At 34.9% G+C, this 18058-nt stretch overlaps 1 protein-coding gene across 1 annotated transcript; it reads left to right on the top strand.

The window, feature by feature from the left end:
* On the top strand, positions 1–17129 carry TBCCD1 (TBCC domain containing 1). The gene is made up of 9 exons (XM_083363547.1): positions 1–143; positions 3511–3678; positions 9392–9751; positions 10020–10169; positions 11555–11933; positions 12626–12812; positions 12924–13421; positions 15187–15345; positions 16716–17129. The coding sequence occupies exons 3-8, from the start codon at positions 9416–9418 to the stop codon at positions 15314–15316; spliced, it is 1680 nt and encodes a 559-aa protein (XP_083219673.1). The 5' UTR covers positions 1–143; positions 3511–3678; positions 9392–9415; the 3' UTR covers positions 15317–15345; positions 16716–17129.
* The last annotated feature ends 929 nt before the right edge of the window (positions 17130–18058 follow it).

Genomic DNA, 18058 nt, shown 5'->3' with positions numbered 1-18058 from the left:
AAAGTCTTTTGAAGCCTTCCCCAGGGAGTGTTTTTATTGGTGACTGACTCAGACGTTGTGCGCAGGCACGGAAAGAGTTGACCGTGAGCGTGTGAAAGCGACTTCGCTGCTGGCATCCGAGAAGCGCCTGCGAGGAGAGGCGGGTGAGTTTTTTCTCCGCCTGGCGGGTGGTGTCGATCTCCTTTTTCATCACCGCCATCTCTCCTGCTTCCTAGCGAATGCTGTTATCGCTTGTTTAATAATGTATCAGAAGTGCAGCTTCAGTCTCTTTTTCTTGCAAAAAGCCTCCCCGCCAACGCTGCCTAACGAGAAGGTTTGCATCTTTCATGGTATCTTAACACTTCCTAGGGCTTCTAATCAGATGCGGAAATAAATGTGCTGTTCTATATCGCCTGCTCTATTGTCCTTTGTTGCATATAGGATTAGTTTTTATTCATATTCTAAACAGGAATGGGAGAATAAATACGTTACAGACATGTCTCCTATACAAGGGAACCCACAAGAGGCCAAACATAGTTCTCAAAGAGTTTCAGATTAGTTTACATTCCATCCTCCATGATTCCCATTTTAAGGACTCTGTATCCCCTGTGCACATCTGAATCTCCTGAACCAAGAAACAAAAAAATGCATCAGTTCTGCCTCAGTGTACTTAATTTTAACTGAAGTTAGCTTATTGGTTATATGAATATATAAATATATGTGAATTATGTACAGATAATACAGATGTAATAAAATTTTACCAGACATAAATTTTAGTACAGTAAACAGTACAGGAGTTTAAAGATTCAGCACAGAAATGAAATAGAAAGAATAAATTTCCATTTGCCCATAAAATAGAGCAACAATAATTTTTTTATTTTATTTTAATTCCATTTATATCCCGCCCTTCTCCAATGACTCAGGGCGGCTTACAAACTTAGCAGTAGCCTTCATTCTATGTATATGCCTGCTTATTAGGGCTTTCACACACCCCCAAGCGGCATTATTACAAAGTCAGCTTAATTGCCCCCAACAATCTGGGTCCTCATTTTACCTACCTCGGAAGGATGGAAGGCTGAGTCAACCTTGAGCCTGGTGGGACTCGAACCTGCAATAATTGCAGGCAGCTGGTGTTACTTAAGGAGGCATTAGCGCACTGCTATGCAAGGCAAATTTGAAGAAAGTTTAGAAGGAAGCATACCTTCAATCACACCTGCCTTTATAGGAGGTATTTAATTGGAGAGAGAGACAATTCACAATGCTATGGAAAGTGCAGACAGAACAAACTTTTAGCAGAAGGCAACTAGCAGCAAGCAACAGAATCAGAATGGAGGGACTAGGCTTTTGAATAACAAAACAGTGAAGTAAAAAACCTCAATAAATAACTGCATCGATAGCTGATAGATGCAATTGAGAATGCCTTTATTAGACAGTAGATTAAAGTTCAATAAAAAGATCTTTTAATTTTCTTATTATTAGTTTATAAGACAAACTTGAACAAAAAACTTAAAATTAAAAAGAAAAACACCAACAATCCCAAAGAATATATATGAGAAAAAACATATACATACACACAAATACAACTTGAGGAAAAACCCCAAACATTTCAAATACCTGCATTTGATTTTTCTTTCAAAAATCACGTGTATATAGAAAACATGTATTATTGCTTATAAGACTAATAAATGTTGACTGGATTAAACTGAATTTATTATTTATTGTAGAGTTTTTAGAGCTGTTGAGCTGCTAGGGTTTTTAAAAGATAGTTTCCCATACTTTTAAATTCCACTTATGTAGTTTACTTTCCAAGTTTTCACAGTCATAAAAATTAGCATTTAACAATTAAATCAAAATTAATTTGTTAAGTTAGACTAATTTATATGCATTAGGAAAATACGTGTAGTCAGTAAATTAATACAGGATTCATTACAAAATATTACTGGGTAATTTTCCCAATTTCTTTAAAAATTTATGACCTGACTACCTGGACTTTGATTATTTGGCATTGACAGCAAAGATGGTATCCATTTATTTATGTCCTACGTCACCATTGCAGAATAGTTGCAGTGTCTATAGGATTACTCTGGCAGGATATGATACATAGATTTTTTAATATTTATTTTGGGCTCAGTTATGGTTGTAAGTCAAGGACTACCTATATAACATTGACGAAATTCCCTTATTAGAGGTAATCCTTGGCTTCTAACCACAGTTGAACCCAAAATTTCCATTGTTAACTAAGACTGTTAAGTGAGCTGTGTCCCATTTTATGACCTGTTTTTGTCACAGTTAAGTGAATCACTGCAGTTGTTAGATGAATCATGCAGTTGTAAATCTGGCTTCCCCCATTGACTTTGCTTGCTGGAAGCTGGCTGGGAGGGTTGCAAATGGTGATCACATGAGCCCTGGACAGTGCAACTGTCATAATCCATGCCAGTTGCCAAGCGTCTGAATTAGATTTCATGACCCTAGGGATGCTGCAATAGTCGTAAATGTGAGAGTGGTAATAAGTCACTTTTTTCAGTGCTGTTGAAACTTTGAATGGTCACTAAATGAAGGGCTGTATGTTGAGGACTACCTGTAATATATGAAATATAAATACACCATTCTTCCATTGTTCTTAATTGATACAATTTATTGTTTATAAATAAATTATTAAACTTGATTGATCTGACATCAGGTTGGTACTTGTGTCCATTGGTTTTGTAAGATAAATTCAGAAACCACAGGATTACAGTCTGTCATTAAATCTCTAGTTATTTTAGTTCATGCTTAACTTGTGAATGATCAAGAATAGGAGAGACTGATTTGGCGGCAGACATAATTTATATGCTTTTCAGATTTTTTATGATTTTTACATCTGAATTAGAAATAGCTATTTCTTACTTTCAAGAGAAAATGATATTATGCTTACTCAGTTTATATCCAACGAGCATTCTGTGACTTTACAGGAAAGTTACATTTGTTATGCATAGGCACCTGTCATTCTTCTTTGCATACTCTATAGTACAGAAACTGTAGAACCTTGTTTTTTAAGGCTTTTTGGAATAATGTGTAAATAAAATTCCTTTATTTGAAATCATAACTAGGCAGTTGAATTAATAAAGCACATTGAAGTAAAAACAGGTTGTTTCATAATAAGTTGTTTTAAACGTTTTCAGGAGCTTCTGTAAGAAACATAATAATTCCAAAATGATAAGATCATGGAAGATTTCATCACATGGTTTCCTCATTTCTTCCCTTTGCATCCCCCCAACCCCAAGATGCTCACGATTGCTACTGTCTTCTTAAACTATGATAATGAAAATAATGCCAAATCTTACATTTTGTGCGTAAGATTTTATTTTTTAAAATTGATGATATCCTATGTAATAATGACTACGTTAATATGAGCCGACTAACTTTCTGTTGACACTGATTGAAATGTATTTAATTCAAACTGCAGTTGAGATATGTCTACTGAAAAGCTTCAGAAATACTAATGTTATCTACAAACATTTTAATTATTTTATTTTCTATTTTTACATTAAGATTTTGTATCTTCCTGCTTTTGTTATTCTTGGTTTGTCCTTCAAAAATGAGACCAAGCAAAGTGGAAGAAAAAGTAAAAGGCTAAAGCAGCAGTGATGTTCCTTTGAAGCTCTTTTAACAAGAAATGAAGCAATCCACAAATGTTTTCTTTGTAAGAGCAGACTAGAAGTGAGTATATTGCTTTATCTAGTGGCAGTTTACAAGAGGTGCAACATATTCACACCAATAGCCATGGTGTTTTTTATTTTATTTTATTTTATTTTTTATAAATATTTATAAAAATACTTAATAGACAACATGTTGTCTGGGTCCATTAGTAATTCAGTGGTATATATTCTTCAATCTAGATCCAATATTACACATCAAATGTTTCCTCTCTTCTTTTGGTAGTACCTGTTTTCCCACACTAGGCAAATACAATTCTTATTGTTATTAATAAATATACAATTGAATATCAAGATCTTTGTTATATTTTTCCCCAAATTTCAGAAATCAGGATAAGGTCATATTGATTAGACTAATAGTTTGTTTTACTATTGAATTAACTTGAAATGTGCTTTGGTTTTATTTTTTATATGGAGATATTTATGAGAATACAAACTTGGATGATTGATGGATTGATTCAGATTGGTCTCCCAAACGTTCTCTTCTATATAGTCCCAGATTCAGATTCACTTACTATGACTTTCTGCAAATAACTCTAGTTCAAGGTCATTGCTGGAGAAATTACTAGGATGAATATGATTATAGCAAGGAAAGTAAGGAGATTACCGTACTTAATGAATAATTATAAATGGAAACTTTAAGAGTGTTTTCTTCATTTGCTCCTTCCTTTGAATGAATTGCTGAGGTGAATAAGTAAAAAAGGACTGTTCAAAATCTTTCATTGTATGAGAGAGAAAGGATTAATAAGCCAAAGCTGCTCTCAAGGTTCTAAGCTCTGGCTCCGTTAAAAATATAGCTGCTGTTCAAAATTACTTATGAATAAGCGCCATGCAGGATTCACTATCTGGCAAGTATATTAAACAAATACTGAAGTTAAACGTCCCATTACTCATTTTCTTTCTATGCAGAATAGGACTGAATAATTTGCAATCCATGGTTACTCATTGCCCTTATGCTCCCAGAATTTCTCATGGTTGTGCTGCTGAAATTTGGCAAAAGCTTTCCATGGTGATATGAAGTAAAAGAAGCATCACCTCCAGTACAGTACTTTTATCCATTTAATGCTTCTTCCAGTGGGCACAAACGGGGAAATTGGGCTGAATATTCAGGTGTTTTCAATCATCCAATGAATATTCATGTTAGCACCATGCCTAATGCACATTTTTTTTAAAATGCAGTCTTGGATTGCAAATTTTTTTTAAAAGAAAATTTTATTAGTTTTCTAATTTTACATTTAAATATTTGAAAAGCAACATGGCAACTGAGTTGGTCAATAATTCAGTAACATACAAATATCTGTAGTACAGATCTCAAACTATTAAATGTTTCCTCTCTTTTTCCCTTTGTATTTACTGCCTCATATTTAAATTAGTACAGTTCTTATTATATCAATTAAATAAAAAATAACTTCCTTACATTTATCAATAATTTTTAGTTTATACACATCCTAGTTGTTTTAACATTCAATCTTTTTAGACAATCAATATCCTGGTTAATTTTTCCCAAGTTTTAATTTCCCATTAATACTTATATTTAATGTTTAATATTTATAATTTCCAAGTTTTAAATAACCCCAATTCCCTTTATCACAATTCATCACAAGATCTAATGTTCAGGATACACATCTTATCTATTTGAATTCTCACCATCTTACATCAACTAATTAATAATACAATATAGTATTCTTATTTTCTAGTAATTTCCAGATATCTTAAATTTAGTAACCAAGATTCCTCCTATTTTAACATTTAATACTTCTTGTCTTTTTCTCTTAATATCTATTATCTCATATTTAAGCTAGTAAGTTTTATTATTACCGCTAAATAAAAATATATTTGTTACATTCGTCGATGGATGTTTAGCTTATATATATCTTAATTACCTTTACATTTAACCTTTATAAGCAACTCAATATTCAAATTTAACTATTTATATACTTCTAAGTCTTCTTTATCTCAACTCATAACAATATTTAGCATTCAAAGTACACATCTTATCTATTTGAATATATTCTATTTTAATTCTCACGAGTAAGTCAAAACCCCAATTTTCTTCAGCCTTATTCTGGCTTTCTTTCTTTGCCAAGTCATCTTCCACGTCCGTGCTTTTGAGTCATCAAACAGATCTCCCTGTGTTGTTATGTAGATTGTTTGACATAGAAAAAACCATCAGGTCACCATTTTTTAAAGAGGACTAACAAATCGTCTCTCTATTTTTCCTTCTCAACGTAGTCCTGAACTGTTAGTCTTTTTTTCAATCTGTTCTTCTTGATCCTCAGGTTCTTTCTGATTTATGTAGAAAGTCTTTTCCTTTTTCCATATTGTCAGTCCCTTTTCTGGGTTTTCTATTGACTGTATTTGTTGATCAGTTAAAGCTTCTGTCATAATCTTTAATTGTTCCACCTTTTCTGTTATATTCTGTGTAGTTGATTTTTTAGTTGTAATGAAAATTTGAGTTCGTATTTTATTTATTTATTTATTTAGTTAGTTACATTTATATACCGCCCTTTCCCTGAGGACTCAGGGCGGTTTACAGGGAATTAAAAAATCCACCATACAAAAGTTAAAAACCAAATTAAAAAGTATTAAATTGACCCTGTACACTTAAAACCCCAATTAAAAATTTCTCCTCAGCCTGGGCCCGAGAGCTCAAAGAGCCAGGTCTTCAGGCCCCGGCGGAATGATCGGAGGTCGGGGGCAGTTCTCAGCTCCACCGGCAGCTGGTTCCAGAGGGCAGGCGCTCCCACTGAAAAGGCCCTACCCCTGGGTGTCACCTGCCGGCAATCTCTTACCGGCGGAACCCTGAGCAGACCCTCCCTGTGGGAGCGCACTGGGCGAAGGGCGTTTGATGCCGGCAGCAGGTGTTCTCTCAAATATCCCGGACCCAGGCCATGTAGGGCTTTATAGGTGATAACCAGCACCTTGAATTTCACCCGGAGGGCAACCGGAAGCCAATGCAGCTCACGGAGTAGAGGTGTTACATGGGAGTATCGGGAGACCCCCATTACAACTCGCGCGATCGCATTCTGCACCAGTTGAAGCCTCCGAGTGGTCTGGAGTATATCTGGGCTGGCATCTTGTTCTTTTCTGTAAACTCTTATTTCATCAGTGGCTGTAAGAATAGTTTGATGAATTGCTTTCAGCATAGAAAAAATCTGTTCCTGATCTTCATCCATATACTCTTAGTGGTGTATTAGATTAAAAGCTTTACAATCAGAGAATGCAAAAAAATAAAGATTTTGTCACTGAATATGGAACACAGCTGGGTTTCTCACAGCTGGTGTCTCAAGGTTACATAAATCTTATCTATTGTCTGGGCTGCTGGCCAAATCTCTTTAGGCAATAAATTGTAATATCAGGTTTAGCCCCAAGATGTCGCCCCTACCATTTGAAATTTTCTTTTTAAATACAAAGTTTATTATAATTTTTTCAGTTTTGCTTCTTTTTTACAAGTAAAACCCCTGATCTTCAGTAAAAATAAAAATCTTTTAGTCCACAAACTTTAAAAAATAAAATTCCAATTAGGATCAAATTATTCTTTCATTTACTGATTTTTGTTTGAAAAATAGCCTCCACTAAGGACTATTTATAAATACTACAAAATGGAGAAGGATCAGCCACAAACCTCACTTGACTATAACCTTATACTTGAAATGATCTATAGAGTCACGGAGATGTCTATCTCCAGATTTAATAATTTACATGCCAACCTTAAGGTACAAATTGAAACCCAGACTGCAACTAAAGAACACTTCAGAATATAATAAAATTGGAAGATACTACTATTGAGACAGAGGAATATAAGCAACAACAAAGTACTGAAAAAACTAATATCCAAAACCTGACTTTACTCAAAGAACCTACAGTTTTTAAAGTATAAGGAACTACTACTATGACAGACAATCTTAAAGACCAACAACAAACTAGGGAAAAATTTAATACTCAACTTCTGATCCTCTCTAAGGAGCCTACAATTTCAGAAGTACACTACATGCAAGATAGTGATGCCAACATAGAAGACGCCGAAGACCAACAAAGACAACCTATGGAAAGCTTGGACAGTCAGTTACTAACTATAAAACTGGATAAGATTTTCTACTCAAAACAGATCAACCCAGATGGAAGAAGAATCCAGATTGAACTGCAGACAGAGATGTCAGAGCAAATAAAGAGAGTGGAATTAACATGGCAACAATGTAATGGCTATAAATGGTTCAACCTTTGTATATTGCTGATGGTTGGATGGCCTCCTCTGGTGCAAATAATATGCATGCGAGTAAATGAAGACCTACTTGGCAATTTAAAGACCTGGGTCTGGAAACCCGACTGGCAAAAAAAGAAACCTAGAGTTAGATTTAAAATATGAATTCCTAGAGAATTATCGTAGGTCATTTTGTTAGTAATTAGTGACTAATTAGGACCTGAAATAGAAAATATTCGTGAGATAGAATTAAAATGTGTTATTAAGCTCATTCCAAATACTATAAATTTATATATTGATATAATGGAAATTTGGCTTATGGATCCTACGTTTGATGTAAAAATTTTGGTTATGTATAAGTAGAAGTAGCTTGATAAATATAGACTCTCCAATTGGTAACTTGTGATGTATTAGGATATGAAATAAACAATGTTTATTAGGTATTTAACTATTGGTGTATGTTAGATGATACAATCTTTGGTGTAATAAGATAAGGGAACTTTGGGTTGTGAATATTACTTGGGATGTTAAAGGTTAAACTTGGATACTATAATTAACATCAAAATTAGATAAAATTTAATAACAGGGTATATATATACCCTATCAAAATTGGATTGACACAATCTAATTGACCATGTTATTCCTAGAAATTTGTTAGTTTAAATACGTTGTATTGAATGTTGAGGGAAATAGAGAAGGATGTTATGATAAGGTAACCTGAATTATGTATTGAAAACTTGATGACTACCCAGGTATCATGATGCATTTTAAATATATAGGTTATAAATTGAAAAACTAATAAAACTTGTTTAAAAAAATATTCTTTCAATGTTTTAAGCTCCCCTGGATAGTCAGTCACCTCTGTTTCTAGAGGGAGGGATAAATCTCCCTTCTCTCTCCACGGGGGGGGGGGGGAAGTACTTTAAACAGCTTATGCAGGTAAAAAAGTAGTTAGGATTTAAGAGGAGTAGATCTCACCTAGTCTCTTCCGCGCTGCTTTAAAATTGCCTGGTGGTAAGTGTGACTTTGGCTGTCTGCAGCCTAGTGATAAGCCATATTGCTATGGCTTTCATCTGCCGGTTTGGAGGGTTGCTCTGGATCGAGCGGAAGGGCAACCACCCTCCCACGATCCAGCGGTGGTCCCCTCCTTACTGGTCACCCCTACAGGGTGACTTTCGACCCTTTCCAGGGTCCCCCAGTGAAGCGAAACTGGACGCGGAAGATGGAGCTCGCCCTCCAGATGTCCATGGTGGCCGCATCGGCAAACCGGAAGTCAGATTGAAAAAGTTTTGCTTGACCTGATATAGGTGAAATTTAATGTGCATATTTTGGTAATAAATATTTAAATAGGATAAACCAGGATAATTTTTAGATTTGATGCACAAGACATTAATATTTAAACATGGGGTAATCAGGAAAAATTAATATGGCAAAATTCATTCATTTTCATGTATAATTGAATTGGAGACAGGTCTGGAAATAGCATTTTGTGGTATTTCTGCTTTTTCAAATTCAGATAAATAAACTGCACCTTTTCAAAATGGAGCAACCTTCAGTCAATTTGTGGGTGAAGATGGAGCCTTTCATAGTGGGAGCCTTGCAAATCCCTCCTCCTTCCAAGTTTAGCATGCATTACCTTCGGAAAATGTCAACCTATGTCAGAATGCGCTCGGGTAAAGGCTATTATCCATACCTTACCTGGTCTATGTGGCGACACATTGCTTGTGGAAAACTACAGTTAGAGAAAGACCTGGCATGGCTTTACTTTGAGTTGTTTCACAGTCTTGTTGAGCAGACTTCGGAGGAGCGACTGGAATGGGCAGAAGTGATATCTAGCTGCACAAGTGAGGAAGAGACAGAGAAGCAAAGGAATCGGGTATGAACTAATCATATTTTTAATATATATTTTAAGGAATTTGAATTGTTAACTCTTCGTAATTTTTTGTCATTGCCCCCAAATGGTTTATTTCTTTCTGGTATACATTGCAGCATAGAGCACTAATGTGGGTGGACCAAACATTGTTTAGTTTTTAGAATACTTTCAGGTATTTGAAATTTAAGCAATAGTCTATCTATTCCAGTTAAGTACATTTTTTTGAATGAAAATCAAATAATATGAGTTTAAATTTTGGATCTTTCCTTAGTTATCTGTGGATACTCTTCAGTTCCTGCTGTTCCTTTATATTCAGCAATTAAACAAGGTTTCTTTGAGGACATCCCTTCTTGGAGAGGAGTGGCCAAACCCTAAGTCTAAGTCTCACAGTGGGCTAAAAGAATCTGCCAGTCAGATTAAGGTATTGTTTGAACTACTTTCCTCCAAAAATTTCTCTCTGTAGAAGGACACTTGTTGCTTTTATTTGAAGATAATGCAAGAATAACTGGTAAAGTTATAATGTACTTCCAATTGGTTTTCATACATTTACATTGCGTGCTGAAATAATTAAAATAAGTGTTTTTATAAAAAGGTGGCATTATAGATAATATGAACAGCTATAAAATAATAATTGAATATCCATGTATAAATTCAAAGCAAACATTAAGTAAACAATGAACCAATTACATTGATTTAATATGTGCTACTTAGTAATGTCAAGATCAGTCTTCTACATAATACCCTCAGTATGTGTTGAATTTTTAACTCCCATTATCCCCAGTTACTATGGGCCATGATGTAATAATCAGTGCTAAATCTGTAGATCTTTCCTCTTTTTCAGTGATGAATAGAGTTGAATATGCACTGTAAATTGATGGACTTTTATTAAAGTACCTTATCACACCTCTTAATACCGCTTTATATATTTTCCTTTGTATTTTTTACAATTGCCTTCTACTACAATTTGACCCCCCCAAATTTCTGTTGAGACAGTTGTTAATTGAGTTTTGCCCCATTTTACAATTTTTACTACTGCAGTTGTTATGTGAATCACTGCATTTATTAAATTAGCATCATAGTTGTTATGTGAATCTGGCTTCCCCATTGATTTTGCTTGTCAGAAGGTCACTAAAGGTGATCACATGACCCTGGAACACTGCAACTGTCATAAATACAAGTCATTTGCCAAACATTTGAATTCTGAACATCTGACCATGGGGATGCTGCAGTGGTCATGTGTGAAAAATGGTTATAAGTTTTCCAGTGCCGTTGTAACTTCAAATGGTCACTAAGCATAAGTCGAGGACTATCTGTATACAAAGATGTATGGATCCTCAGAACTGTTAGCTTCTAGTCTTCTTTTTAAAATAACAGTAAGAGGAAGTCTGCACTATTCTGACACTGATCATAAGAATATAAAGAAATTGAAGACCACTCTCGAATGCTGCTTTTTATATTAAATGCCTATTGCAGTTTCTGTCAAATAAACAAGAAAAACTTTGAAAAGGAATCTACACATTAACGACTTCTACTTATATCTTACTTTATATTTATTTGTTTTTTACGTTTATATCTGGAGTTTCTTAAAACTTAAAATAGCATACATAGAGCTCCATCTTTCTATTTTATTCCACAACAACAACCCTGTGATGTAGGATAATGTGAGAGAGAATGATTGGCTCAGGATTACCTAGTGAGCTTCCGTGGTCTTGATATCAGTCCAATATAGGAATCGCTTAAACCAAGAGGATAGTATATAAATGTGATTTTGTGGATTGATTCTTGTTTCTAATATTTGTTCTTAAGCTTGGTTTGAAGAATTGGAACAACAACTACCACCATGACTTTATTGAAAACCATCTCCAGGATCTTCTGGAATTGTTACTTGACCCAGATCAGCTCAGTGCCTCCTCTCATTCTATGCACAGTAGCCTGTTATCACTCAAAGCTGTTCAAGCTCTTAGTTTCCTTATTGAAGGAAGTGTGGATCAAAATAGGACTGTTCACCCTCTTCATGAACTTGCAGTTTGGCGGCCATTGCATGCCAATAGTGGCTTCTCAAAACTTTCTAAAGCCTTCTCCTGTGCCAAATTCGAATCATGGATGAGGGCTTGTCTGACTGGGAACCCATTTGGGGCAATAGCCTGCCTCACATCTGGAAGAAAGCTTGCATGGGCACAACAAGGTACAATTTTGAAATGTTCTTGCTGGACACTGTCTTAATTCAGATTCATAACACAGTCATTTTAACAGCATTCTGAAAATATAAATGGGAAATATTGTAAGATTTACAAAGTTAAGCAGGGTCTGGAATAGTGAATTATTAGCTTCTAATGCATATTTGCCCCAGTTGACAATAAATATTTATATAAAATCCTAAAGTCATGTAACATGTATTTTGACTACTGCTCTGTATTTCCATAATATCATTAAGAGGGAAAATATAGTTTAATGATGCATGGAAGATGTGCACATATAGACATCATAAGGACATTTTAGGGCCTTTGATTTGGTAATAAATTGTTGAGTTTTATGGCTTAATTTCATAATAAAAATCCTTACTGCTAGGGCTGTGTAACATACCAGGAAGAAAGTTTTTGTTTGTTTTTTGTTTAAATATTTAGAAAGCCATGCCTTTGTTATAAAGATGATTTCAGAGCACTGCACATAAATATCAAACATACAACATAACATCTTAATAATTTGTACAAGAAAATTAAGTGCTGTTTGAATTATTCTGACCAAATTGACTAGAATATATTAGTGAATATTGATGGGTTTTCTTTCTTTGGGAAATACAGTAAGATTCAGCTAAATGAGAGATTTTGGCTTCAGTAGAATTATTTTTTAAAAATAATATTTTCGCAATTCTTCCAGTTGAAGGAACAAGTAAACGAGCTAAAGTAGCCTGTAATGCTCACATAATCCCTTCAGTTCGTCGTTTGATTATGATGAGCCAGATTTACAAACAAACATTAGCAAAGAGCTCTGTTACCCTAGAAGATACTCATGTGAAGATTCATCGGTGCTGTGAATCTTTTATCTATTTATTATCTCCACTGAGGTAAGTTATTTTTCAGTTGTCATTATTTGCCACCTAATAGAAAAGGTACATGCATGATTGCATTTTGTTGTTTTCCGTCTCCTATTATTGGCTGTTTTTCCTCTCTTTCAGGTCTGTAACCATAGAAAAATGCAGGAATAGCACCTTTGTCCTAGGTCCAGTGCAAACTGTAGTACATCTCCATAGTTGTGACAATGTCAAACTTGTTGCTGTTTGCCATCACCTATCTCTGTCATCTACAACTGGTTGCACCTTGCATGTTCTCACTCCAACTAGACCTCTTATATTATTGGGTAACCAAGCAATAACTTTTGCTCCTTTCCATACCCATTATCCAATGCTTGAGGATCACATGGGCAGAACTGGCCTAGCTACTGTACCTAACAACTGGGATAATCCAAAGATAGTATGTAAAGAAAACTGTGATAAAGAGCTATTCAGACTTCTCCCACCCTCAGAATTTTACCCCTTTGTTGTTCCATTTGAAATGGAGGGAGACACAACAGAAATACCTGGTGGTCTGCCACCTGCATATCAGAAAGCACTGAGCCAACGAGAACAGAGGATACGAATCTGGCAGAAAACAGTGAAGGAAGCAGGGCTGACCAAGTAAGTAACAGTTAATTTTCCAGGAAAGAAGAATCAGGTGTTGTAATGGCTTTAGAATTAAATGCATCAATATTAATGCAAATTAATGATTAAAATTTGTTGTGTGAATATTGTTTTTTTCTCTTAACTTGTAGTCTCAAGGACAACTATGATCCTTTTATTAATCTGTTTTTACAAGTTTTACACCTATCAAGTAAATCTTTCTAGGCTGTAAATTAAAATTTAGAAAATTAATGAGCAAAATATCTAACACATCATAAATATGGACGAACAATTCTTTTGCAAACAAGCCACTCTACTGTTTAGATTTTTTTACAAAAAATATTTTGAATACTTCAGGGTGCAGGCAGTCATGTGATATTTTCTGAATGGAAGGGAGCCACTAGGTATCAGACACAGCTCCATTTTTGGGGTGCATTTTTTGTCCTTACTATTCCTATTTTAATGATAAATATTTTGCTTTTTTAGTTGATTGGAGTAGCTCAGTAGAATAAAATAAATAATTTCTAAAAATAATAAACAGAACTTATATTTCCCATACTTTTAAGAAAGCTGTTTTATTATGCACACATATATACAAAATGAATTGAATTTAAGTACTAAATTAGAGATGTAAAGCCTAGAAAAAGATGGAAAAAATAAAAAAATTCAAGGCTTCTGCTTGTCACCCACATATGTGGAAAAATTATAAGAATGAATTATTTTATTTTTAATATTAACTATTTGACTGCTTGTTGTTCCTAAGGAGGCAAATGTCATGAAATGTTACATTTCAGAATACTAAGTAAATGTGCTAAGTTATATGAATAAATAAATTATACTCTTCAAGTTTATACACTTGACATAGTTTTAAGAACAAACTTATACCTTATACATATTATTTTACAATTTTTTGAGACAAATATATTCATAGAAAGAAATATAAAAATATAAATATAATGTAACCTTAATATAAAAACAAAATTATTTAATTTTGTTGCAATAGATATTTTAAAATGCAATCAAGGAAAAATGAAAAATGAACAAAAAGAAATTGAAGAGGTTTACAAGTTGAATAAGAATTAGTAACATTAGATTAGTGTCACATATAAAGGTGGACTTATATCAAGGATATTATATTTAACCCTTTAAAACCACTGTTAAAAATCAGATAATTATTAGCAAAGGCAATAAATGCAAGAAGCATCAATCAAACTAAACAATATGGACTTCTATTTAATTTGGAAAAGCCTGTCTTTATTATTAGATCAAGCAGTATTCTAAAGTCTTAGGCAAAGAGAAATCTAAATTTCAGCTGTCATAATGGACAGACCCAGCTGTGTGTATTTTGTAGGAATATAATGGTTAGTAATGCTTAATAAAAAACTTGATTTTAAAATTTTGTTTCATTCTGCGGTGATTCATTTCCTAGAGTTTTGAATTTTATGACATTGCCACTAGGTATGAAAAAATTAAGGCAACACTGTTTACTGATTTGTTAGACTTATATTCCATGGACTAGAACTTGACTCTCCTGATTCATAGTCCAGTACTATTAACTGTTACAGCACAGTAACTTGCAGAAGCATTTTTGAAACATTTTTATATAGATTTAAATGATTCTGTTTTATTTTAATATTATAAGAATCTCAACCACAGCACACTAAATTAAACTCCTTAATGATAAAAGCATTTGGGCAGTGTGTATGTTGACTGAAAAGACCTAGCGATAGGAACATTTACACAAATGTATACAGTACAGAGCTAATCCTGTTTCTGCTTTCAGGAATCAGAAGAAGACATTCCAGATGTTAGTGGAGAACAAATTCTATGAATGGCTAGTCCACACAGGCAGCCGTCAACAGCTTGATAGTTTGGTACTTCCTGCTACAGGATCTAAACAGGCAGCAGGATAGGAGAACTCTTGAAGCAAACAAATCATCAGGTGAGTTCAAAGGTCACATTTATATTGCACACATACAAACGTTTTATTGTATTTTAATATAATATAAACAGTGCTCGGTAAGTTAGGTTAAAAGTTGGTGATATAGGTGGTGATATAAGTGAGGAATGTGCTTATAGAAAGTATAGCTTATATTTGGCATTGTAAGACTTTATAATCTAATCTCTAATTGTAGATTTTAAAAAATTCTACCAATTAAAGATTACATTGATTACAAATATCTTATTACCACTTAGGATTTTTTTAAATGCTGACTTCTTTTTACTTGTACTGAATAAAATGTGTGATGTTATTATCATCACATTAAATATAATCTTTTTCTATTTTCTGTTAAATATGGACATTTCAGAATTAAAATAAATTATGGTCTATCTTTTTTCTGTCAAACTATATCACTAAGCGAAGTCTTACTTAAGCAATTTCTGTATCTCATTTGTTATACTCTCTGTTTCTGGCTTATAGACTGTCCTTTTATCGTTGTGTTCAGCCTGTTGCAATCTTGATGACTAAGGGTTTCTCTCTTTCCAGTGTTAACATTCGGTTATTGTTTAATTTATATATAAAACTACTATTATGAAGATCTCACATCTCCTCTCCTCTGTGACGAAGCCAGGTCTTGAGTGATTTCTGGAACCTTAGCATCCTTCTCAAAGGGGAGAATGTTCCATAAGACAGGTGACATAGCAGAAAAGACTTGCCGCCAAGTATTGTTGCAACATGTCTTCTCTGCCAAGTCTGATGGGATGGGTAGATGTAGTTGGGGAGAGATGGATTTTCAGATAAACTGCCCCATGTCAAAACTCTGAACCAATACAGCCCATGGAGCAGAGGTGTAACATGCTTTTCTAGAGGCACATATAGCTGCCTGTGTCGCTGCATTCTGCACTAGCTGAAGCTTTCAAATATTCTTCAAGGGCAGTCCCATCTAGAATTCATTACGGTAGCCCATTGGAAGGTGACTAGGGCATGAGTAACTATGAACAGAGTGATCCTGTCCAGGGATGGATACAACTGGTCCACAACGTGTAGCTGTGCAAAGAGCCTCTAGCATGACTGCCACAAGTCCAGGAGGATTCCCAGATTGTGCACCTATCAGTTTGGGACAATGCAACTTATTCAGCACCAAAGATGGCATAGTATTACAACTAGCAGGCCCCAAAACCTAGAACCACTCAGTCTTGCCAGGGATCTGAAATGGCATCCTATTGTTGTTTTTTATTATTGTCATTGTTGTTATTAGTGTTATGTGTTATGTATTTGTGATTGAAACTATAAAATAAACTGCTATTACTGTATGATTGGAATGTGATGAGACTGCTGATTTAACAATTTAACTGTTTCTTTTGTTATAGTTCTGGAGACGCACTGTGCCAAGTGAAAAGTATTTCCCTCAAAATAGACTGGGGCCAACTTGAAGTTTAGAAACATAAATTTACTTAATGGCATCAAGAAGGAAATGGACTTTACTGCATATTTCAAGCTATATGATATCAGTTGTTCTGGATCTTTATAGGAGGATCTTGCTATTAACACTTCAATGTATACTTGAGAATAAAATGTAAATTCCTAGCATACTTAAATGTGCAGGAAAAGGTGTTACTTTCATGATGTAAAGATAGTGGTAGTGGTCTGACTGCTGGGAGAATGATTTTTCTGTTATTAATTAAATATTGCTTATATTAAATATTGCTTATATTAATATTTCTAGACAGAGTTTGTATCAGTTGTTTAGCACTTATAGTATGAATTTTAATTAAATTGACACAATGATATTTTGTGCCTTGGTTTCTTTTTTCAGATTTAATGATGTAATAATACCTATTAACATCCATATATTTTGGGGAAAGGGTCTTGGATACTATGGATTGAATTTAGGCTTAAAGTAGGCCCATTGAACTGTACAGATTTAAGTTAGTCATAACTAACCAGTCAAAACTAATCTGATTTCAGTGGTCAACTCTTAATATTACTAAGTTGCTGTTTATTCCTTTTTGAAAGAAGTATTTTTCCAATTTTTGAAACACTAAAATTTCAGGTCAGCTATTGAAGCTAGCATATAGGAGTTTCAAGGTAGAAAAGAACTATTTCTGTGAGGGGCGGAGGGCTGGTTTTTTTGAAATGCTCTTCAGCAGGGGTGTCAAACTCAATTTCTTTGAGGGCCACATCAGCATTGCGGTTGCCCTCGGGGGGCCGGGTGGGTTTGGCCAGGGTGGGCGTGGCCTACTGGGTGGGCGTGGCTAGAGTGCGTATGGCCTATTGGGTGGGCGTGGCCAGCTCTACAATGTTTGCATCAAGGTTGCCTATGGGGGCCTGGGCAGGAGTGGGAGAGATCTGAGGGTCTGTGGCAGAAGGAGGGTCTCTGGGCCAGGGCCAAGGCAGTGGGGGCCGTTCCCTCCCTGTTTCCAGGATGGCTTCGCAGGCCACATGAAACTACTTCGCGGGCCGGATCCGGCCCCCGGGCCTTGTGTTTGATATATCTGCTCTTCAGTCTTCACAAGCAGACAAAGGAAAGATACTCCCACTGATGTTCACCTGAAACTCCCCCCTGAAAAGGTATGAACTCAACCCACAAGTAATACTGATTCTTCAAGACCTATATGCTGATAGAGTTGTGCTCAACGCATTTTTATAATCTCTCTTTAAAGCCATTGGAGTTAACCATCCTGCTTTTTTGTCTATGTGTAACTTATGTGAC

The sequence above is a fragment of the Vipera ursinii genome (assembly GCF_947247035.1).
Source record: "Vipera ursinii genome assembly, chromosome: 5".
Classification (NCBI taxonomy): Eukaryota; Metazoa; Chordata; class Lepidosauria; order Squamata; family Viperidae; genus Vipera; species Vipera ursinii.
Note: the sequence above shows the minus strand (reverse complement) of the source record. Positions and strands in the feature narration are given on the sequence as shown.